The 25,118-nt window shown below is 38.9% G+C and overlaps 1 protein-coding gene across 1 annotated transcript in view; it reads left to right on the top strand.

Annotated features, from left to right (window-relative positions):
• Nup214 (nuclear pore complex protein Nup214) overlaps nucleotides 1–25,118 on the top strand; it is a 96,585-nt gene that overhangs the window by 23,861 nt on the left and 47,606 nt on the right. The window contains exons 7-10 of the mRNA XM_067131969.1: nucleotides 5,541–5,743; nucleotides 12,827–13,061; nucleotides 21,860–22,442; nucleotides 22,878–23,065. Coding sequence (XP_066988070.1) covers nucleotides 5,541–5,743; nucleotides 12,827–13,061; nucleotides 21,860–22,442; nucleotides 22,878–23,065 — 1,209 coding nt within the window. The remainder of the gene's footprint in view (nucleotides 1–5,540; nucleotides 5,744–12,826; nucleotides 13,062–21,859; nucleotides 22,443–22,877; nucleotides 23,066–25,118) is intronic.

Here is a 25,118-nt window from a genome sequence, read left to right as displayed (position 1 = left end):
ATTGTACATGAAATTGCGCACATTTTCATATATAAAACTTTATGTAACGGCTAATATAGAACAGTGCAAAAATTACGACAAAATGACGAAAGAATTTTTGAAATTTTTGGCCGAGTTACCGTGCAGGCGTAAGAAAACAGTTTTTTTCAAAAATTCACCATAAATCGAAATATTGTGCTAGAGACTTCCAATTTGTTGCAAAATGAAGGTACATGATTGAATATTACTAGAATGTAAGAGTTTTTAGCTTACAATTGCGTTTTTCTACCATTTCGGTCGAGTCAAAGTTGACCGAAGGTTGAAATTTTTTGTAGTCGACGTTTGCTACGTCCACTCAGCATTCAACAGACAATTTTAGTCGACGTTTGCTACGTCCAACAGGCGTTTAAGGGTTAAAACTGCTTTCAGAAAAAGTGTCTTCTAATGTGTGTAGTGAGTGTTGGTGGCTACTCGTCCTGCTGTTGCCCGGAGATGAAGGTCCCTGTGCTGCTCCCCTGAACTTGGGAGAAGACATACTGGAGGTCCAAGGAAGGCCAGTGGGGTTTGCCCACAGGTAGTTGCCCCCTCAGTCGAGCCTGTCGTCCATTCCCAGGTGTCAGAGTGAGTGCGCATCACCTTGTTGGATTCAGAAGGTTCCAACTCCGACAAGAGGCGCCGGTGGCGCTTCTCTGCTTTGTCCTATCCTCTCAAGAGGTGCTCTGATGGCACAGATCGCTCCTGTCTTCCAGTCAAGAGGTATAGAGAGGCCAGTCATAGCCCTCAACCCTCCTGCAGCTTCGCTGAGCCTCCTCCTGCCTTTACTTCAGCTGATCCCCTGTGTCGGGTTGGGGCAGCCCTGAGCCGTTTCCACCATATGTGGAGCACCCATTGGATTATTGGCCCCCAACCGTCTAAAAGGCCTGCTCAGACAGCAGTCGTCTTCATATAAGCACCTCCCAGCCTTTGAGCACCCGTCACCACCAGAGCACTCAGTGCCCACCTCCAAGCACCAGTCCCCAGCTCCCAAGCTTATGGCGCCAGTTCCTGCTCACCTGGCACCAGCTCTCATGCACTCAGCTCCACCTTTGCCCCCTCAAGCTCTTGCTTCAGTTCAGGAGGACTCTTTGATGGAGTTGATTAAGTGTCAGATGTTGACCATTACTGGTTTTTTACAGAAACCCCCACTGCTCCCAAAGCCTCCCAGGATATGTCTCTGTCACCAGTTTCTTCAGATGAAGAGGTTCTTGGTCAAGGACCCTCTCCTCCTTCGGCTTATGCTTCCCTGCTTAGATTTCTTATGGCCAGCTTTCCTGACTCCCTTGCACCTGCTGCCCCTGTTTCTCCAGCCTTGACCTTCCTTATGAGGAACCAGTCAGATGACAGCGCTCGTCTTCCCAAGTTGGTGCTTTCCTCCTTGAGGAAAGCTTTCAAGGAGGTGGATGATTGGCTCTCTTCAAAGAGGGAACAGGGCAAAGCCACCTTTGCCTGGCACCCCTTTAGACTGATACATAAGAGATGCCTCTCTTACTCTACTGGAGAAGCTCCCTCTTTGGGAGTTGCTGCCTCCTCCCAAGGGGACTTCTCTTGACTTGTTGATTTGTCGTGCCTCTCAGCCTTTGCTTTGGCATAGATCATGTTTTCATCTCCCAAACTAGACCACCTCATTAAGAACATATTCAAGGTCTTTGAGGTATTTATTTTCCTTGACTGGACCACTGGGGCCCTCGCTAAGAAAACTGAGGACTGCTCTGACATAGCGGAGGACCTAGCTTCAGACTGGCTAGCTGTTATGTCGTGTGCCGACAAGGCCACAGGGATGTTCTTCCACCACAACAGGAGTCACCCAGACCCAGAAGTCTGCTCTCCTTTTCTCTCCCTTAGACCAGCTGTATCTCTTCCCTCAAGCCACCATTCAAGAGATTTCCTCAGAACCTCCAAAAGAAGTTAACACAGGATCTGCTAGCGTAGTCCACCAAGCAACCGAAGTAACCCTCCTCCCTCGACGGTAAGTCTGTTTCGCCCTTCCAGCTTCAGGGCCAGACTTCTCCACTTTTGGGAGAAGTGGAGTCGCAGAGGTGCAGAGCAATGATTGTTCAAGTCCTGAAGGAGGGCTACTCCATTCCTTTCAGGGAGAGACCTCTGTTAGTCAAGCCCCCCATCGCCTTGACTGCTTACTCGGAAGGCTCCAAGAAATTTTCAGCCCTCTCACAGGAATTTGACTCCATCCTTCTCAAAAGGGCTGTAGAAGAAGTCGAGGATCACAGTTTAGAGGGGTTCTACAACCACCTCTTTGTCATCCCCAAGTCACTGGGAGGCTGGAGGCCCATTCTCAATGTCAGTGCTCTGAATGACGTTGCTCAGAAGACGAACTTCAATATGGAGATGAACCAGTCTGCCATGTCTTCCATTTGCCAGGGCGATTGGACCGTCACCCTAGACATGAAGGATGCTTACTTCGACGTCCCCATCCATCCGGACTCCAGGAAGTACCTTCGGTTTGTTTTTCAGAAGAGAGTTCTTCAGTTTTGGGCCTTGTGCTTCGGCCTCTCTACAGCCCCTCAAGTATTTACACAAGTTCTCTCGCCCCTTGGCAAATAGCTCCATCTTCTGGGGATCAGCATCTCCCTATTTTTGTACAACTGGCTTCTCCACTCTCCATCAAAGGAGAAGTGCACAGAGGACTTAAGGAAAACTCTTCTCCTGACTCAAGAGTTGGACATCCTGATCAACAGGCAAAAGTCTTGACTAATTCCGACACAGAAGATTTTTTATTTGAGAATGATCTTGAACTCTCAGACTTCTCAGGTTTTCCATCTCCCAAAAGAGCAGACTCCTGCCTTCGCACGGTCTGTAGGTTTCTCTCTCTCCCAGACTGTTCCACCAATCAGTGGAAGAATCTCTTAGGGACTCTGGCCTCCATCGAGATGTCTGTGAAGTTGGGCAGGCTGCACATGAGAGTGCTATAATTCTTTCTCAAGGCCAGTTGGTGGCTGTGCGAAGGAAGACTTCTTCAAGGAAAATCTCTTCATCCTTTTAACAAGACCTAGACTTTTATTCCAACACATCGGACCTAGTCTGGTGAGCCTTTCTAGGGGATCAAGAAGTTTCCAGGACGTGGTCCACGGAACAAAGAAACCTTCATATAAACACCAAGGAACTGAGGGTTATTTACCTGGGTCTCCAGTCCTTCACGACCGTGATCTTTGGCAAAACAGTGATTATTCACGCAGATGACACTGCTGCCCTGTCTTTTATCTCCAGCCCGGGATCCTCTGGCATGGGCGACGGATGCCATGCTTCTGGACTGGTCTGGCCTGGACATCTAAGCCTTTCCTCCATTTGGCATGATCAGAGAAGTGATCAACAAGTTCTCTTCCCATCACAATGTCTCAATGACCCTAGTTGCTCCTTTCTGGCCAACGAAGGAATGGCTCCCAGGCCTGCATCGACCTTCAGGTTCCACCAAAGGTTGTCTGCTTTGGCTCTGACAGGATTCAGACTGTCTGGAATCTCGTCAGAGTGAAAGGATTTTCAAAAGCAGCTGTGGAGGCTGTTGCTAGATGTAGACGTCAGTCTTCCAGGAACTTCTATCGATACAAGTGGACAGTCTTCTGGAGGTGGTGCAGTCGACATAACATCTCGTGTTTGGAAACATCTGTTAATCAAAGCGCTGATTTCCTGTTCTGCCTGACGTCCTCCAAGAAGTTATCGTCCTCTACCATTAAGGGGTATAGAGCAATGTTGAGTTCGGTCTTCAAACACTTGGGGCTAGACCGAGTTCGGTCTTCAAACACTTGGGGTTAGACCTTTCCTCTAACCAGGACCTCAACGACCTCATCAAATCCTTTGAAACGACTAAGCAAAGGAAGTCAGAAGACGTCTCTTGGAATCTCAAAGTAGTTTTAAAGTGGCTTGCAGGTCCCACTTTTGAACTTCTCTGTTCTGTCTCTCTAAGGAATCTTACTAGGAAGACTCTTCCTCGTTGCTATGGCCATGGCCAAACGTATCAGTGAGCTTCAGGCTATTGACAAGAGAGTTGGTTTTGCACAAGGAGATGCAGTCTGATCGTTCTCTCTCAGGTTCCTTGCCAAGAACAAGGACCCTTCCAAGCCCTGGACCCATTCCTTCACCATTAAAAACTTGATGGACATCCTTGGTTCGGAGGAAGAAGAGAAGCGTCTTTATCCAGTAAGAGTCCTTAGGTACTGTATTACTTACAAAGGACCAAGAAGATTAGAGGGCCTTCTAGTCATCTCTGGTACACAGGAACCCTTCTCGTCCAATGTCAAAGAATGCTCTGTCATATTTTTTGGGAGACTTGATTTCTGAGGCACACTCTCAAGTCCAAGATGGTATCCTGCCTTCTTTTAAGGTGAAAGCTCATGAGGTCCGAGCTGTCGCTACCTCTCTTGCTCTTAGACATATTGTATCCCTCTATCGATCTTACAATCTACCTATTGGAAGTGCAAGTCGGTCTTCGCAACTCATTACCTTAGGAGGTGGAAACTGTTTGAAAATTGTAGTACCTTAGGACCTTTATCCATGGCTGGCATATTGTTGGGAGAGGAAGCATAGGGAGCTCTCTTTCTCTCCTCTTAACGCCTCACCTTGATTCAGGGTGTCAAGTCCAGGGCGAGCCTGGTGGTACACTGTACCTGGAGTACCCACCAGTTTTTTAGTGGTTTGGGTGTGGTTTTTATTGCAGTGTAGGTGACAGCGTTGTCTGGTTTTTATTCTTGTTCTATCCCCAGGGCATGGGCACCTTTTTAAGCTTTGCTAGCCATCGGAAACCTTCCTTCGCTGCAAAGTTTCCACTAAAGTAGGGGTGACCCATGGCTGCACTGTACCACCACACCACTACAGGTTAAGATTAGCACCAGCCAGAGGTAGTATCCACTTGCAGTAGCTCTCTTACCTGGTAAGGAAACAACAAGCATTGTATCAGTGCTAGCAACTTTTTTATTTCAAAGTCTTTACTTTTCTTAATGTTTTGGAGTAGAATATGTCCATGTATCCCACCTCTTGTCAATGTGGATTCAGCTATATAATTACTTGGTAAGTTACTTATATGAAAATGTTATTTATATAATAAAATTAAATTTCATATATACTTAACAAGTAATCATAGAATCGGAGCCCTCCCTCCTCTCCTTGCATGGACATCAGGGCATAAACGAATTGAGCTTTGTGCTATGTTTTTCCTCTTCTTCCCCGAAAGTGGGAGGGGTCTTGTCACTTACACAAAACAATCGAAGTGCTACCGGGAATTTTGAATTTTTAGGTTGCCTTGGTTGAAAATCTATAGCTATATAATTACTTGGTAAGTATATATGAAACTTAATTTTATTATGAAAACAACATTTATAGTGCTAAACTGGAATTTTTTAATATATGCAGAAAACTACCAAAATATACTATATACAGTATGCTTTCCCTTGAAATTCAAGTTAATTGGTGCATGATTGGTTGTAATTTGCTATATGCACAAGTGTACTTATCTGCATATATCAATGATATTCTTGTATTTGATGGTTTTGTGAGAAATGATATTGTATTTCCAGGAGTATTTTGTGTTTAGCATCCTCAAGAGCTCCTCAGTTGGGTGTTTTAGGCTGCATACAAGACGTGACAGAAGGAGTATGGTGTGAGCTAGAACTAGAGGAAGATAGGAAAGCTGACATGCATTGCATTAACATAACAGAAACAACCTACCCTATGGGTATGGCCATAGACTTCACTTCACAGAAGATCTTCACGCATAAAGGTGAATTTAACTTCGGTGTATTGTTTCTTAGATAGTTAAGTGATGGGCCAGTTCTCAGAGAAATTCATGGTTTGACTTTAGCACCTAGCTGTGTTTTAGATTAAGCAGGCATAGTCCTGAACACCTGCTGAGCATCTGTTGTCACATTATTATATGAATATTGATAGTGGCTGTAGCCATCCAGTAGACTAAAATTGCAATATAGGGTCACAAAACCAGAAACTTCATTTATAAGGTGCACTGTAGGCATTACTTAAGGTTCTTTGCATCATCCCTTTAGCCCCTAGCTGCAACCTTTTGCATTCCTTTTCTTCTTGTTGCACTTAAAACCTTTTTACTCTAAATTTCCCTCTTATTGCCAAATGACCTCATAGGTCCCAGTACTTGGCCTTTGGCCTAAATTTCAGGTTCCAATTCTAGTGTCTCAACATCTTTCACTTTACTGTGTATGGGTGATTAATATGAACTTAATGACCACATTGATGAGAATTGTATTATAGGGTCCCAAAACCAAGCACTTCGTTTCTGATCCTCCAATGTGTCCACATACAACCATAAACTTTCATGTAGGACAAGCACAGTAGTGCTTCTCAGTGTGAAAACTGACTTTTCTCTTCTTTCTATTGATGGTTTTATGTCAGACTTTTATTTAATGGGGTTTTATGTGAGATTAGTCTTTCCACTCACCCCTATCTTGTGCACCTTCTCCCAGAATTTCCAGCTGGTGTAGGCTTCCATCCATGCCCTGTTTCCAGAATATCCTAGGCCTTCTTACTGGTTTTTGTCCAGCTATGCTCCCTTATGTATTTTATTGATGAACAGATCTTCCTTCTATCTCACTTCATGTCAAATCATCTCATTCTTTGGGATCTACAGAGCCAAGAAATGCAGTAGGAAATGTTAAAAGCACTTTCAGTATAATTGTGTACTGTAGTTACCAATTTAGAGAAGACATGAAGAGTGGATCACATGTGCTGGAGTTTATTTCAGATTTTTGTTTAATATTTTGACAAGGTTGATTTTTGAGAATATCCATTTAGCCTTTTACGATTTTGCATTTTGTGAGTTATTTTATATCCACCGACAGAGATTGATTTGTGAGGCATGAGAAATTGCTTTGATTGGTCTTCAAAAATGTTTTCTTATTATCGTTAAAGTTGAGATTGGTGTTTTATTTATACATCCAACAAAAAAAGTTTATCTTTAAGTAATTTGTGGAACCAGACCTTTATTATCCATATTGAAGAGAAGATTCTTCCATATCTACTTTTCTGATGAACTATTACTCATCCCGTATCTCATTTCCAAATCATCTCAATCTTTGTGACTGCAATCTGTTTTCCAGCTTAATGATACCATATCTCTCCACCAGTTCCTCATTTGTAAGAGGATCTTCCCACCATACTTGACAAATGAATTTTAACATTATATGGGTGTATGTTTTCAAATTCTCCTTCATCTTCCTTTTAAACATTTTCACCACCACTTCCTCAGATTCTGCTGTAACACTCGGTCATCTGCATATACCAGCTCCTAGGGGCTCCTTCCTCCGTGCACTTCTTTGTAGCTTCTTTCATCTGTGATAAATACCAAAAGGCTCAGTGCTGATCCATGGTGGATACCAGCATTTATGTCAAATTTCTTGTGATTCACTTGCTTCTGTCTTCACTAAATCTGGTGTTTTATACTAGAGTAGAATCACTAGCTTAACAAATCTTTGAAGTGCCTTGTGCCTTTGTAATACCTATTTAGTTATTTGATATAATCTCTTCCCTTTGCATGGTACTTTTCCTATAGCTGCACATCAGTTGTTGCTCTCTCTTATAATGAAACCAAATTACTGTACCAGTTACAGTGATACCTCGGTACTCGTCGTTAACTGGTTCCAGAAGGCACGATGAGTGCCGCAAAGGACAAGTAGTAAACAGATTTTTCCCATAAAGAATAATGTAAAGTGAGTTACTTCGTACTAGACCACCCCAGAGAATGCCATTTTAAAAGGCACATGTGCAACGATGGACTTGTATTTTACTTTTACAGTATACAACATAATCATAAATAAAGAAAACAATAATTAGAATTAACACGAATACTATATAAAGTAACTTTCACAAATCATGGCCCCGGTAACACCACCACCCACTATTTTGCATTCATCCAGATCAACAACACTTTCCCCTACTTCCTCAAGTGTTTTAAGACCTGTTTCATCACTGCTTTGATTCCTTTAACAGCATTCACAGCTTTAATTGGTTCTTGATTTTTCATAATTGTGATCTCATTCTTGGCTCATAGTCGCTCTCGTATTTAGCTATTTGTGCGTGTGTGTGTGTGTGTGTGTGCCCTATTGTGCTTCTAGCTAAATTCCTTTTCTGCTTACTATTATCACTACAGATTTACAATCCCTTAAGCTGTTTCTGGTCCCACTTAATGTGAAAATTCATGTTTACTGCACATAGTTTTCTCGTACAGGCAGTCCCCGGTTATCAGCAGGGGTTCCGTTCTGAGGGTGTGATGATAACCGAAAATCACCAGTAAGTGAAAATCATTAATTTTCGGGGCTTATGGCCTCCAAAAAGTGCCGAGTTTCGGTTATCGGTGACTGTTAGGTATATATGTATCGGTGCCGATAAGTGGAAATCGGCGATTTTCCGCGCTAGAAATTGTTGATTTTCATCGCTAAACAAGCACCGTTAACTGAGCCCGCCGTTAACTGGGGACTGCCTATATCATGTAACTTTCTGAGACAGTTTGTAATAAAGTTTTAGGAGAACGCTTCATACCCAAGGTGACCGGAGTTACATATGTAATGTGTGTGAACATTTGGCCCTGGTTGGGCTGTTAACTGTTACACTGATAGTAACCATTTGCAAAAGTTAGTGCACATGTCTTGAAAATATTGTTTATTTTAATAAAACTGGTATTTTACTTAATGTATTCAGATACAGTATATTATATTATTGTATTTATTGTCTTGTCATATATTGTAAAACATGAACAGGGCAATCATGCGCCATTTGTATTCTGATGATGTTCACATTTTCAAAAACATCAGCTGATTGCATATTACCGACATCATAATTGCCATATGTGCTGATTAAAACTTTGTAGCAAAGGCTTGAGTAAGAGTCAGTATCTGCAAACTTACTAATTTATTGAAACAACAAACAGACAGGTCAATAACTCTTGCGAGTGGAAATGTAGCCTCCCACACTAGGCGAACAAAAACAGGTCACCACACAATCATTTGTGTTTGTTGATTGATGAGTATATACATATGAATTGTTATACAAGGCATGACTGAAGCTATGGTACATAGGCTGAAGTACTGACATTGTAATGCATATGATAATAAAGATACATTTAACATGACAGTAATATGGATGGAGATATATGTACAAAACATGCTAGACGTATGCTGTGTTTCTTGTGTCCGCGTGTTTTGCAGAGATGTTGTGAGGAGATTAGCAAGCATGTGAGATGATGGTGTATGGGGTTCACATGGGACCCTACGACCTAATTTAGGGGTACATGTTTTTGTAAATTATCAAAGCTGGGTTAAAAATGCAGCTTACTTTATGTATAATTACAGTAAATTTTAAAATCAAGTAAAGTTGTGATTTTGTCAGTTCCGGACATTAGTTTCGCCTACTCCAAAATGTTTTGCATGTCATTCATTTTTTTTTTTAGCTGGCACTTGAATTTAGTGCCATACTATCCTAGACCTTCCCCATTGCATGAAAGAATGATAAAAATCACTTTATTTTTAGTAATAGAAGTCACCACTGACAGTCAGCAAGTTTTTGATGAGTCAGTGTGACGCAGCTTAATAAACATATAATAGTTACGGTAACTGACGGAAAATGTGACAGGCATAGTAAACCTAGCCTAGTGTATTATATAAAAAATGGAGCTCACCCTGGAGCCATGATGCACTGTATGCACGTAATTTCAAAAACCCAACAAAAAAAGTTAGAATGGACTAAGATGGATTCTGCACTGATTGAGAGCTATTCTGTGATTAACGCTTAACTCTTTGTCCAGTGTGAAAGAGGTAATGCATCACAACATCTCAAGATAAATATGCATAAAGTTGTATGTCAAGTGCCAAGCAAACAACGAGTACCAAAACAGTTTTTCTTGTCAAAATGTGTCAAGTACTGAACTCGATGAGTTCTGAAGCCAACGAGTACCGAAGTATCACCGTATATGTTTTAGCAGTTGATCTTAGCCTTTCCTGTAGCTATTTTCAGTAATTTAAGACATACTCAAGTAGCCTTATCCCTCTAATTTCTACAGTGCATACCCTTTTCCCTCTCTGCTCCTATCTATTAACTTTTTCAGTGTTTCATATATTTGAGTAAGTCCATGGATGACGGCTGTCATGCGTGATGGCCCTTTTAACCCTTAAACGCCGAGCCTCTATTTACAAAAACGTCTCCCGTATGCCGGCGGCGTTTGGGAGTTAGCACCGAAGCGGAAAAAAAGTTTTTTTCAAAAAATCACAGCACGCTTAGTTTTTAAGATTAAGAGTTCATTATTTGGCTCCTTTTTTTGTCATTGACTGAAGTTTATTATGCAACCATCAGAAATGAAAAAAAATTTCATTATCATATATAAATATTGAAATATATGACAGCGCAAAAAAAAATTTTCATATATAATTTTATACAAATCGCGCTGTGAGCAAAACGGTTAAAGCTAATGGATTTTTTTCTTTCTTTGTATTGTACACAAAATTGGGATGATTTTGGTATATAACAAATTGTAAAACGATCAAAGCAACACAGAGAAAATATTATCATAGTATGATGCATGAATCTGTAACGCGCGGACATAAATGTTTTTTTTTTAAATTCACCATAAATCGAAATATTGTGCTAGAGACTTCCCGTTTGTTGAAAAATGAAGCTAATTGATTGAATATTACTAGACTGTAAGTGTTTTAGCTTACAATTGCAGCAGTTTTCGACCATTTCGGTCGAGTTGAAAATGACCGAAGGTCGAATTTTTTCTATTTATCGTAATTTATATGAAAATATTTCAAAACTGATAAAAGCTACAACCATGAGTTATTTTCTGTTGTATTCTACATGAAATTGCACACATTTTCATATATAAAAGTTTATATAACGACTAATATAAAACGGTGCAAACATTACGACAACATGACGAAAGAATTTCTGAGATGTTCGGCCGATTTACCGCGCGGACGTAAGGAAAATGTTTTTTTCAAAAATTCACCATAAATCGAAATATTGTGCTAGAGACTTCCAATTTATTGCAAAATAAAGGTAAATGATTGAATATTACTCGAATGTAAGAGATTTAGCTTACAATTGCATTTTTCGACCATTTCGGTCGAGTTAAAGTTGACCGAAGGTTGAAATTTTGGCAGTTATCATGATTTATGTGAAAATATTTCAAAAGTGATAAAAGCTACAACCATGAATTATTTTCTGTTGTATTCTACATGAAATTGCACACATTTTCATATATAAAAGTTTATGTAACGACTAATGTAAAACGATGTAAACAGTACGACAATGTGACGAAAGAATTTCTGAGATGTTCGGCCGAGTTACCGCGGGCAGACTTAAGGAAAAAGTTTTTTTTTTTTTTTTTTTTTTTTTTTTTTTTTTTTTTCAGCACCATAAATCGAAATATTGTGCTAGAGACTTCCAGTTTGTTGCAAAATGAAGGTACATGATTGAATATTACTAGAATGTAAGAGTTTTAGCTTATAATTGTGTTTTTTTTACCATTTTGGTAGAGTTAAAGTTGACCGAAGGTTGAAATTTTGGCAGTTATCGTGATTTATATGAAAATATTTCAAAACTGATAAAAGCTACAACCATGAGTTATTTTCTGTTGTATTCTACATGAAATTGCGCACATTTCCATATATAAAACTTTATGTAACGACTAATATAAAACAGTGCAAACATTACGACAACGTGACGAAAGAATTTCTGGCGCGGACGTAAGGAGAAAGTTTTTTCAAAAATTCATCATAAATCGTAATATTGTGCTAGAGACTTCCAATTTGTTGCAAAATCAAGGTAAATGATTGAATATTACTAGAATGTAAGAGTTTTAGCTTACAATTGCGTTTTTTTTTACCATTTCGGTCGAGTGAAAGTTGACCAAAGGTTGAAATTTTGGCAGTTATCGAAATTTATATGAAAATATTTCCAAACTGATAAAAGCTACAACCATGGGTTGTATTTTGTTGTATTTTACATGAAATTACACACATTTTCATATATAAAACTACATAATGGCTAATATAAAACAGTGCAAAAATTACGACAAAATGATGAAAGAATTTCTGAAATTTTTGGCCAAGTTACTGCGCGGACATAAGGAAAAAGGTTTTTTCAAAAATTCACCATAAATCGAAATATTGTGCTAGAGACTTCCAATTTGTTGCAAAATCAAGGTATATGATTGAATATTACTAGAATGTAAGAATTTTAGCTTACAATTGCGTTTTTCGACCATTTCGGTCGAGTCAAAGTTGACCGAAGGTTGAAATTTTTTGTAGTCGACGTACAGTACGTCCACTTGGCACCCAACAGACAATTTTAGTCGACGTATGATATGTCCAGTAGGCGTTTAAGGGTTAACTGCATCTGTTTAATGTTCGTTACGGATTCCTCGATTTTGCCACATCCTCTAGGCCATTTTCATGTATCTTTATTTCCATATTTAATTTTCCATTTTCATCTTTGGATATTTTTGTGCTTTCGCATCTTTGCCATTAACTATACTATCTTGAATGATTACTATTTGTCTGTTGTGTTTAGATTGATTCCATTCCTCCCAACTACACTTTTTTGCCTCTGCCACCTGCCTTTTTGCCTCCCAAAGCTTTTCCTTGTTTATTCTCTTCCTTGCCTGTCCTCTGCCAGAATTTGAAGGCTCTTCTCTCTTCAGTTGCTCTTTGCATGTCTGTTCCACCACACCTATATTTATACCCCTTCCCAATGTTACCCTGCATACTTCTCTGTGAATATGTACTCAAATTTCATACTTTAGTTAAGTTTGTTTTTCCATAAAGCTATTCCTCTCTTTTTGTAGATGACAAGACCTCTGGCCCTGGTCCCGTGATTTACTGCATGTCTACAGGTGGAGAACTCAACATTTTTCATATAATAAATAATCGCTCAGGAGCTGAAGCCTTAGTTGTACCAGCAGAAACTTTACCTAAGATGGGACATCGTACAGCTGAACAATATAAGGGTTCAGGGACACCCTTTTCATTTGCGAAGCCGACTGTAACTATACCATCTACAACAAAAAGTGCATTTTCAAGGTATGTATTCACTGTTAGAAATAGGGCTCAATTTCGACATGCAAGTTGTATTACTTTTTCACCATTCGGTGTTATTGGCATTCAAAATAAACAAAAGAATAATGCTTTGCCGACCCACAAGGACTGTCTCTATAATTACTTGTTTCCCACCAGGTGGCATTGGAATGTTTATGTTCATGTCAGAATTCTTCTTGCTGTCTCCTTGTGCATATGGTGTAAATTGTTGGTAATAATTTTTACTATTTCAGGCTGATTTCCTCCTGTATGGTATTGTGCTTGTTTTCTAGTTTTGCAGTAGGCTTTATAGGAATGAGTTTTGTGTAAATGTTTAGGTTGTGCTTGATGGTCACATTGTGTTTGTTAGCTTACCTGTAGGGATATGAGTGTGCTTTTTCTTCTTGCGAAGAAAGTAAGGAGTGGTCTGATGAGAGAATGAATAATTTTGTGAAGTATTGGGAGATGTGAGAGGCTGATAGATTATGGAGACAATTTGTTAGGGCCAGCCATAAGCCTACTCAGGCTTCCTTTTTCTTCCAGTGTTGCTTCTTCTCCTCCTCCATTGCCTGAAAAGTTGATTCCTCTCTCACTCCCTCTGCTCTCACTTAATGCTCCTTATGTGGTTCGAGAGAAAACTGGTAGGTAAATCTCTCTCTCTCTCCTGTAGACTGCCCTCTGTTGGTCTTCTCTGCTGTCAGGGAGCAAAGGCTTATCTTGGGGTTAAGGTCTGTGCCCTTTGCCACCTCTCTCTCAGCTGTCTTCTGGATCAATTTCAACCATTCTCCAAAGGATTTGTTAGGTAGCATTTAGGGTTCACATTTACCGGCTCACTTATCCTTTTTTGGAGAGTGATAGTGTTGGGTGTGAACTGGTGAAGTTATCTAGGGATTATAGACATAATATTACAATTACTTCGTTAGTACTTTTGTTGTTAATCATGTACATGCCCTGTATTGTCATTATACTTCGTTTTTGACATTGACCCCTCCCCCCCTTACTCAGTTTCCTTCTCTGTCATCTTGTAATTGTCACCTTTTGACAACTGTTCTTATTTGTACTAGTGGTTTTTCCTCTTCCACCCCTTATTTATATAGATGAAGCCATCCTTGTGCTGGCACAGGCTCCTGCTCCTCAGCAATTGCCACCTATAGTTTGGTGCAGCCAGCTTTGTCTGTCATCCTTGTTCTGTGGTGAAGTCATGCGAGAACCCTGTACCTTCTCCCATCCAGCTGTCTGGTACTTACCACTGGCATCCTGTGATGTCATTGTTGACATTCCCGGGTATGTCTCCTCTGGCATTTATCGCACCATCTTTGCTCGTGGACTTAGCATTTTCTACCATCTTGGGTTTTACTTTAGACTTGATGGTTTTCAACCTTGATTTGGTTGACCCTGTAGGGGATAGTGCTGTCATTGCACCTCATGGTTGTGCACTGTAGGCACTACTTAAGATTCTTAGCAATGGCCCTTCGGCCCTTAGCTGCAACCCTTTCATTCCTTTTACTGTATACTTTTGTTCATATTCTCTTTCTTCCATCTAACTTTCCACCCTCTCATAACAGTTGATTCATAGTGTAACTGCAAGGTTTTCCTCCTGTTACACCTTGCAAACTGTTTACTGTAAGTATCCATTTCAGTGCTGAATGACCTCATAGGTCCCACCACTTGGCCTTTGGCTTAAATTCGATATGTATTCTATATTCTCTTGATTTGGTTGATTCTCCTTCAGTGTTAAAGCAATTCATAGTTCATGTTGTTCTGGCTTCACTTCCTTCTGCCAAAGATGAATTCATTGACCAGTACTCTTTTATATGCTTCTACTTTGGCTCCTGTTAAAACAAGCATGAAGTTAAAACTGATTCTGATAAGACACATTTTGAGGCGATCTCGTAAGCTGGTTCTTTGAATGTCAGTGCATCGATTTCCAGTTTTATGAACTTACTTAAGAGGCGTGTGTTAGGACATCGGTACAATCTCAGTTTTTCACCATTCTGTGTTCAACATGCAAGTTTTTATTATTATTATTATTATTATTATTATTATTATTATTATTATTATTATTATTATTATTATTATTATTATTATTGCACCATGGAAGCAAAGACTTCTCTAATCGGTGAGGCACCGTGAGCCTGATTGTGAGGTGGAATTACTTTTGAAGTCGTTATTTCGTTCTTAGCACAGCAGCTTCATCACTGTGAGAAAAAATATCAGCTTCACTACTGTGAGAAAAAATATATGTAAATATGTGTATATATGTATGTATATGTATACTGTATATGCAGATACATAAGTAATAATGATAAAAATAATAATAGTTATATAAGTGTTAGTCCTGAAGGGGCAGGATTTCTTGTTGAGGCATCGGAGTTTTACCCTCACCTTGATAGACCTATTTCCGAAGCTTAGAGAGGAATGCCTTATTCTTTTTAGCAACTCTGTTGTAAAGTAACAGGAACAGGTGTTCATATTTATTTTACGAAGTAGTCCAGCTCAACCGTAAGTACTGTAGCTGTTTGTGACGCGTCTCATTATTTTCACTTTTAACCCGAAGTGTTTAAGGCCATCGTCTAAGATGTCTTGAATCAGGAGAGTAGAGAATTCTTAGCACAATCTTTGAATTCTTCAATCTAGGGTCTTGCCAGTATTGGACATTTCAAGCCTCAACAAGTTTGTCTCTTTTACTCCCTTTTTGATGGCAGCCATTCGGAAGGGTGAAGGTGGTTTCCATCAGTATGTAGGATGTGTACTTTCACATCTCGATCCATCCTCATTTGAGGAAGTATCTACACTTTGCCTTCAGAGAGGAGATCTACTAATTCTCAGCCATGCTTTGATCTGAGCATGGCACCACAAGTATTCGCCCATGTGTTGGGCGCCTTTAGAGTGATGGAGTCATCCTATATTTGGACTACTGGTTCTGGCTAACTTGCTTCAGGCGATCTTGAGGGTGGAGGATTTTCTTCTGTCTGGCCTTGGGGCTGGGCATTTTGATCAGTGTCGACAAATTATGCATTTTCTGATCGAGCCAGTTGTTTGAATGGGGATAAAGATCGACTCTCTCTCTCTCTCTCTCTCTCTCTTTTAGGTTTTTTTGCAATAGAGAGATGTGTAAACAATTTTTTACTACTGTTGAGAGGATTTTGTCTTTAGAAAATCTTCCAGCCTAGAAATGGCTGTCTCTATTGGTATGCATGGCCTCTTTAGAGAAGTTATCAGCTTCATTTCATGTCATCTTGGAACAGGTCATGTTTTCAAGATTCCACTTTAGTAGTAGCTACTTCAGATCTTTTGGGTTCTCGTCATTGGTGGGGAGATAGGTCAAAATTGCTGATGGGTCTGCTTCTTTACCTCAAGAACCCAGACTTTACATTGTCCGTAGATGTCTTGGAACCAGGTTGGGGAGCCATTCTGAGAAATATTTAATGTCAGGGAGTTGGACTGTAGATATGAGCCAGCAGCTTATCAACAACCTAGAGCTTTTACTGGTAAGTTTATAGATCTTGGTGCTTGTCCAAAGGGATATCTAGCATCCGCACCACTAGATATTTCTTCCAGCATCTTGGGTACACAAAGTAGTTGTCTGTCTCAGCAATCAAAGGAAGTTACTTTATATTGTCTTTATGTTAGCTTTGAAGGAGATTTTCTGATGTTTTGAGCTGGAAATTTCAAATCTTCCTATTATGGTTTAGGATGGGATTTGGACATAGTACTTAAGGTTTTAAACTTACCTCAGGATAAGACATCTTTTGAGACTTGAGTTCCGGAATGTTGGTTGTGGGCTTTCGACCCACATGCACAGGAGTAATTAGTACTCTATGAGATAGACAGTACTTACTAGGAAGGATCACACAACAGACAGGAATGTTTAGAAGCTTTAACCCCTCATTAAAAAGCTTTTAGTTCGCTTGGCTGAACAGTTGTATCTTTTATTTATTTTGAATGTTGATCGCACCCAATGGCGCAAAGATGTAAGCTAACTTCAACAGTAGGTAAGTATCCAAATAAGTAATTTTGTCATAGAAATTTTCACATTTTAGCTGATTTATGGATTGCATGTACAGTATTGCCTTTGTAAAGTTGAAATTTTACATATTTGTCATTGTAGTGTAATTTATTTTGTTTTATTCTATCCATTATCTTTTTATAGTACTTTATGAGTTTTGGTATTGTGCAGATTTTCATTAACTAGAAATTTTGATCATAAATAGGGAGGGGTTCAAATCAAATAGGTAGTAAGTTTTGGATTGGCATACAGTAACTAAGAATTTGGGCCAGTTAGAAAATATTAAGTAACTTTCTCCTCATGCACAGTAATGGTAAGTCAGTTTGATAACATACTTCCATTTAGCCATCCACCCACTCTGAAATAGTCTTATTGGTACTGCTTATGCGTATTTATACTGTTTTATGCCTGCTGCTCCTCCTCCTTTCACCAGCTATAGCACAGCGAAGACATTGATTCTACTAAAAATTGTGACCGTAAAAGAAATGTCTAGGTATTTTTTATCTTGATATCCTAAAAATAATTTAAAGTGCAATATAAATGATAAATGGCAAGTGGAAGGAGTCTAGGTACCATTGGTGAAAATAGACATCCTGTTGTAGGCAGTATGTCACAGTCGAATTGACTCAGGGTTTAGTGCTTGTTCCTTTTTTCTATATTAGCTATGTAAATAACTTGGACTTGGGCTGATAAACAAAATGAACAAGTTTGCTGATGGGTATCGGTGCTGCTAAAGATACAGTAATTAAAATAGCTGCAAGAAAACCAGGAAAACAAGATAAATGGCTGGTAAAATAGCAGTTGCCATTCAGTTGAGATAATGGTAAAGTCAGCCACATTGCTTATAAAAAGATGATTATCATGTATGACCTACTAAGAGTTATCAACAAGAGAAAGATCAATCAATAATTGTCGATTGTCTCTGACAACTTTCTAAGCAATTTGTTTAAAAGAAATATGAGAAAATACTATGATGCATTATATGTCATTTACTAATGGGAATAAAAAGAAGACAATACTAACCTTATGTAATGCACTAGTTAGACCTCACTTAAGAGTAACACTTCAGATTTCATAGAAGGCTATATTGCCTCAGTTTGTATCTGGACAGCATTATGAGGTCAGTTAAAAGAAATGTTCAGGTTATTCAAAGGTTGAAATAATGTAGAGATGAATCTGTTTACCTTAGGTGGTAACCAAACTAGATTCAGATGATGAATACTTGAGCTATAAAGGTTAAACACCAGCCACTCGGGAAACTTGTTCAAATAGGTTATATGGTAGGCTATCGGCTAAAGTTGTAAGTAGCACCAACACCAGCTAATTCAAGAACAGAAATGATTGATATGTGATGTATGTATTTTGTTTTTAATTTGTCTGCTCGGATGGATTAGTAAATCTTTGAGGTGCATATGTCTGTGTAACTTCATGCAAGTTCTCATTTAATTTTTCAAAATGAGCTCTGGAAGTTCAGCTACAATCCACATACAGCATTTGCTTATTATTTATGCAAGTAACCCAGAGCTGGATGTATCTTAAGATTACAGGGAGTCACCATGTTAATGCTGTCTCGCTTTTTGGCGTTTTGACTTTATGGTGCTTGGCTCATGGCGCTGTTAACCTGATTTTTCAGTGCCATTACCCAGTTTACGGCACTTATGGCGCCGTGACGGCACTGTAAGTGCTATTTGTTCCTATTATAATTATGACGTTCCTATTTTCGGCTCATGGCGTGCCGCCAGAAACAGAATCCCTGCCATGAAACGTGGGCTGCCAGTATATAGTTCTTTCAGTGTAATGGCACTTTAAGCGCCATTTATTCCCATTATTATTATGATGTTCCAGTTTACAGTGATTTTTGGCTTATGGCGTGCCGCTGGAAACGGAACTGATACCGTAAACCGGGGACTACCTGTACAGCAGTCCCCGCTTACCAGGGTCACTGGTTAACGGCATTTCAGTATTATGGCACTTGACAGGCAATGTCGTTAACAAGATTTTCAGCGCCGGTAAGCGGTTTATTGGCACAAATAACTGGTTAATGGCGCCGTTAAGCTGTTTATCAGCGCTGTTTTCGGCGACTTTCAGTTATCAGTGATTTTTGGTTAGAGCGCTTGACTGGGAACCATACCCCACCATTAACTAGGGACTGCCTGTGTAGTTCTTTCAGTGTATCGTTATCTCTGTTGGCCAACAACAACAGAGTCTGTCATGAACATAGTTTAATTGACATATTCAGTGTATACATTCTTTTATTGATAATAGTTAAAGAAATTATTAAAAGACTTTTTACATGATGCTCCATTATAGTAAACCCCCCATATTTGGGGGGGATGTGTACTATAACCCCCCCCCCCCGCAAATATCTAAAATCCGTGAATACTTTAAACACTTCTAAAAACACTTTGAACTGCCTATTTTGATAGTTCAAACACAACAAAAACCCTCAAAAAATGCTTATACTTGAGTATTATAATAGTTTTATCACAAAAAGTGTGTTTAGTCAAGAAAATGATACGAAAATACAGTAATTAGTGAACATTTCTCTGAAAAATACCACGAATGGGTGAATTTTCCGCACATAGTGCTCGTGTATGTTCCAAAGAGAAATCTGCGAATCATGAGAACGCGAATACAGGGGGTTTACAGTATATGCATTGATCCCATCTGATTGTAGATGAGGTTACAGATTCTTTGAACAATGGTTTAGCTCAAATTATTACATGGTGCACATGTGGAATAAAATTGAAACTAAGTGAAACTCAAAACTATGACTGTTTCTAGATCTAGGGTATTGGATCCCTCCCAGATTTTTTGTGACAGTGTTTCTTTAACTATAAACTATATGCCACACATTCAGAATTATAATTGTCACTTTTGTCTGCAAATTGAGTATGAAAAACATATCCTGTCCATCTCATCTTCATTTGCAAAAAAAATGGGGTTAGCAATTATTACCGATACGAAAATATTTAGGAAATATTTTTAGATTTCGCGCAGTCGCAGGCAGCGAGAGAGACCAACTTACAATAGACCAACTTCTTTTCCTCCATCTCTTTATTCCATCTGCTAGTTAAAAAAGGAAAAGAGAATGATAAAAGTATTGTTAGTAACGTTATACTCTTGCGTAACTGTGTACAGCCATAAACAACCGAACGGGAAACTGTTGTTTTGCTAATAATCGTATCGGATAACAACTGTTGTGCTTGTATTTCAACCATCATACGGTAATACACAGTTACAGTAGTTATGTTACAAATGACGTTAATGACTTAAATATTTTTTACACTATACCCTTGTTTGCTTTGGAGAAAAGATCGGCAGGGAAATATACTGCTACAGTAACTTTAAGCTGCAAGTTGTAGCTGAAGCTGAGAAAGCAATATTCAAGCTGCTAATGACTATAAATTATCGTGCATTGGCAACATGGATGAAATCGACTGTAAATAAAACTGGAGAGAATGTATTTTAATCAAAACTACTGGGCATGAAAGAATACAAATTACTACTGTTTTCACGCCGATAAAAGATAAATACGTAAAGCTCGTATTATGATGAAATCAAGAGAAAATAGCGAACGGAATCTTGATTTTTTTAAAAAAAAAAAAAAAAAAAAACATGCCCCCAAAGCGGCCAGCCGCGATTCCCGCAAACGTCATATATTAACGAAAAAATAGCTAAATTAATTTCACAACGAGACCTATTTAAGTTATATTTCGACTTAAAAACACTTCGTATAACGAAAAATATCCTTGTCCCAAATAAATAAACTATCCATATTCATTTACGCTAACTAGAAGCAAGAAAAGTGCTTTGAACTTGGTTAAATGCGTTGATATCGATTCCCAAAACAAAACATTGATTGCAATTTATAATACAAAAGCAATATGAGAATATACGCAATTGGAAACAATGTAGTAAAGCATAACTTTTTAAAAGATCCATGAAAAAGATGCACATTCATTATGTTGACGTTTGTATAATACTGTTAATATGTGAATAGAGTTCAGTATAATGTAGGCTAGGCTACCAGTTTGTTGATGCAGCACACTACGCCACCAAATTGAAGCGGCCGGCGAGCGAGTTAGCGCAGCGACCTGGGAAATTTGAAAATTAGTGCGGAAACATTAGAAATTACTCTAGCTGAAATTTGTGCTGGATTACTGATTGTTCTGGACTACTGATTGCCGGATTAGTGATGGTCAACCTGTACAAGAAATACAGTTAATTATGACAGTCTCATAATTTTTTTTTTTTTGTGAGGTATGGTAATGACACTCGCTTTTTTTTTTTTTTTTTTTTTTTTTTTTTTTTTTTTTTTTTTTTTGAGGCTCAGTATTACCTAGTTTTCTAGAAGATTCTCCAACTATGTCCAAATTATGGAACAATCTGCATAGTCATGTAGAAAAATCAGGGATTGTCAGAAGTTCAAATTAGGTACAAATGCATTTTTATTGAACAGGCGCATGTGAATCTCAATTAGTGTTTTAATCTTTTTTAATATTTTCATTTTTTTTTGTATAGTGTATTTCTGTACTTTGCCAGTTTTTTTTTCAATGTAGTAACCCAAAACATTCATGAATTATGGGAAATGTGCATATTATTGTGCTTAGATATTTTAAAAATGATAGATCATATAAAATGTCACATCTTATTAGTGTGCTATAGAAAATGTTTTGGGTTTTCAATTGCCTTGATAAACACACTTTCAACTGAATTATATTTATGCAATGCTTGCTTGTTTTCTTAATAAAACACAGAACATTCTGAGATTACAAGAAACATTTATTTCCAGCACGGTGCCTTCCATGCCTCTTGGTGGAAACAAAGTTGAATCCCCCAAGCCATTACCTTCAAATGATGGAACTGCCTCTGCTCCGTCCATGTTTGGAGGTTCCCTGTTTGGAATGCCAGCTCAGAACAAAACCCCTCTTTTGTCAAAGTTCACCACACAGGCCCCAGTTACTGCGGGGCTTGGAGGAGGAATGACGCTAGGAAAATCTTCTCCAGTGCAATTCAGTAGCGCAACCAGTACTCAGGCAGGTCTGTTAGCTCCCAAGACATGTGATAACAAAGATGCACTGAAGGTTAACATGGCAACAGGATCAAATGGGGAGGGGAAGCCAAGTGGGATGGTCCCCATTGTTACAACACCCTTAAAATCGCAGACTCCATCTCCTATTCCTTCCAGTCCATTGCCTAAGGTGGCTGAAAGTCACCCAAGCAGTAAATCGGCTAGTCCACTGACAACTGTGACACCTGCTCCTAGTAAAGAGAAGGAAACTGGTGATAGAATACTGATTAACGTGATATCGTCGATCTTGTCACAGTTTGAGGAAGAGATTGAAAATCACAGTAATATAGAAAGCAACTGTGAGGTAAGTTTTTCAGATTCAGTCATTTAAATAATGTACTTTGAGCCATTAGTAGAATGAATCAGTTTTGCAGTATTATCCCTGAGGGGAACCTTTGTGTGTGCCTTGCATAGCATAATTTAGATTGTACTAAAGATTCTTTGCATTTTCCTATCGGAGGCTCCAGTTACATGGTTTCCTGCCTTTTAATTTTCACATGTTCCCAAACTGTCCTTTTTTAACTTTACCTTGCTTCAATTTTCACCTCTCATTTAAGAACAGATCATATGATTAAGCCCTTTGGGAGTTCAGAAATGTTACCCATTGCTCAGTTAGTGTTTATGAAGAATTAAGATTGAGACTGTCACTTTGTAATGCAAATTTAAGCATTTTTTCAATGGATTCCTTTGATTAACTTGTATTTTGTGAGTGAAACAATATCCATTTTTATTATTCCAGATTGGATCGAAAGATGAAATGGGTGATATTAGAAGCTCACTTGTGGAAGAAAGTTCTTGGATTAAACAGATGGCTTCAACGACCTCAGAGTTGTCCAATGAGATTACCCAGCTTCATTACGAAGTTCTCCAAGGCTTCAAGCTCAGAGAGGAGGCTGAGGCTCAACTCACTAAAAGTAAAAATCCTAGGTAAAATTATTTGATACTTTTACATTTTCTGAGACGTTTCAAGGGTCTGGGTACATATTTTGCTGTTGTTAAAAGACAGTTAATGTAGGTTTGGTATACTTCATGTGAGGCAATAGTCTTCCTATGGATAATGATAATGTTAAATTATTTCATTGATCCAAGTTAGATTGGATTTTTTTGCTCTGAAGTAAGAGACTAAATTTAAACTGGATTTTTCCTTATGTTTATAATTGGGTGGTTAAACATTCTGCTCTTTCTTAATTGCACCCTAATGTAGATGAATGTGTAAGAACAGCACATATCATCTTACACTATAAGCATAAACAGACATGATGGATGCCATCAGGGTCTTGAAAGACCTGTGAATAATACAGAAGCAATATTTGTTCTTACAAGAATACAAACCCTTGTTTTTTAGATAAGAATATTCCCAGTGCAAGCTGGAAATGGTTGATGATGCTTAGGAAACAAGGTCATCAATTGGTGGCAAGCAGATGAAGGACAAGGTACTTCCCGCTCGCCTGTAAGTAACCTGCCACTTTTCCCATATATCATTGAGTTGAAGCTTCTGTGTTCTTGTGCATTCATGGTTCTTGACTGGGCTGTGAAGTATGACACAATCTCTGTTGTTTTTCAGGGGATGAATGGGAGAATTTCGATCCTCAGATGCGGAATTTTGATTTGCTCGTTCGCTATGGGGGTTGCTCGGCGCCACCTGCGCCTCTTGGAAGCATTGCACATTGGGAAGGAGAAACCAACCCTCAACATTACGCAGGAAACCTTTCTCTTCCCCATGGCCGCCAGGAGACCTGCACCGAGTGACCCCCACAGCAAACGAGCGAATCAAAATTCCGCATCTGAGAATCAAAATTCTCCCATTCATTCCCAGCAGTACGATGCTGCTTGCATGCAAAACGACCCCCCAACATCAGCATGGGAGAGAAGGCTCCCCCCGAGATGACCTGCCCTGGGCAGCCAATCATAATACAGCACAGATCAGGACCCCCCTATAAATACCGACCCAAGTGCCTTGTTTTTCCAGATCTTTCTCAACCACATCTAGAGGATGACCAACAAGATGGTTGAAACATGTCAATGGTACCACAACCTGTAGTAGAATCTGAATCCAGACAACGAAGGATTCTGCGGATTTCTGATTGAATATTTCAATAAAAGACTTCCTGCATTCCACACACTGTCCTTTTTCCAATATGAATATTGACCAGTTGCTGACCGATATCGCTAAGCCTGAAAAGCAGATTATAAGGAAAATAGAAAAGATACTGTATAAGATAAATTTGCATAATACAGCCATCTTTTTTAATAAGACCTGCTTAAGAGAGGGTCTATTTCCTTCGAATGATAATAATAAAACTGTAATTGCAACACAAAATTTATACATTTCTATAGTAAATTATGTGATATTTTAAACAAACAAATATCATTTCCCGATCTTTTGAGAAACCTTCTCTCTCTTTCTTCTTTCTTTTTCCTTCATAAATCATGAATTTCCATCTTTTGAAATCCAACGTAAAAGTAACTTCTCTCTCTCACTCTCTCTCTCTCATGTTATTCTCTCTGTCTGTGTAATAATTCATAGATAATTTAACTTGATATTTCAAGTAAGGACAATCTCTCTCTCTCTCTCTCTCTCTCTCTCTCTCTCTCTCTCTCTCTCTCTCTCTCTCTCTCTCTCTCTCTCTCTCTCTCTCTCTCTCCTTAATAATTGATAAATAAATTCACTCTCGTAAGTAAGGACAACCCTTATCTCTCTCTCTCTCCTCTCTCAAGGATTCGCAAATGTCGCTTGCCTGCGAAAAAATCATGTATGACAACTAGTTATGTTCCAATGAAAAGTTTGCTTTTCTGTGAATTCATGCAGCTCAAATCGTGTAAGATCAAGGTATTACTATGTAGGAAAATTTTTAAGCCACTATATAAGCGTGTGGAATCCTAAGGATTGTTAGCTGATAGTATGCAGATAGGAAGTAATTATGTATACCTGCTATGCTCTTTTAGTTTTGACATGCCATTTACCAGAGAACCGTGATAA

The sequence above is a fragment of the Macrobrachium rosenbergii genome, chromosome 30 (genome assembly GCF_040412425.1).
Source record: "Macrobrachium rosenbergii isolate ZJJX-2024 chromosome 30, ASM4041242v1, whole genome shotgun sequence".
Taxonomy (NCBI): Eukaryota; Metazoa; Arthropoda; class Malacostraca; order Decapoda; family Palaemonidae; genus Macrobrachium; species Macrobrachium rosenbergii.
This window is presented reverse-complemented; position numbering and strand designations above follow the sequence as displayed.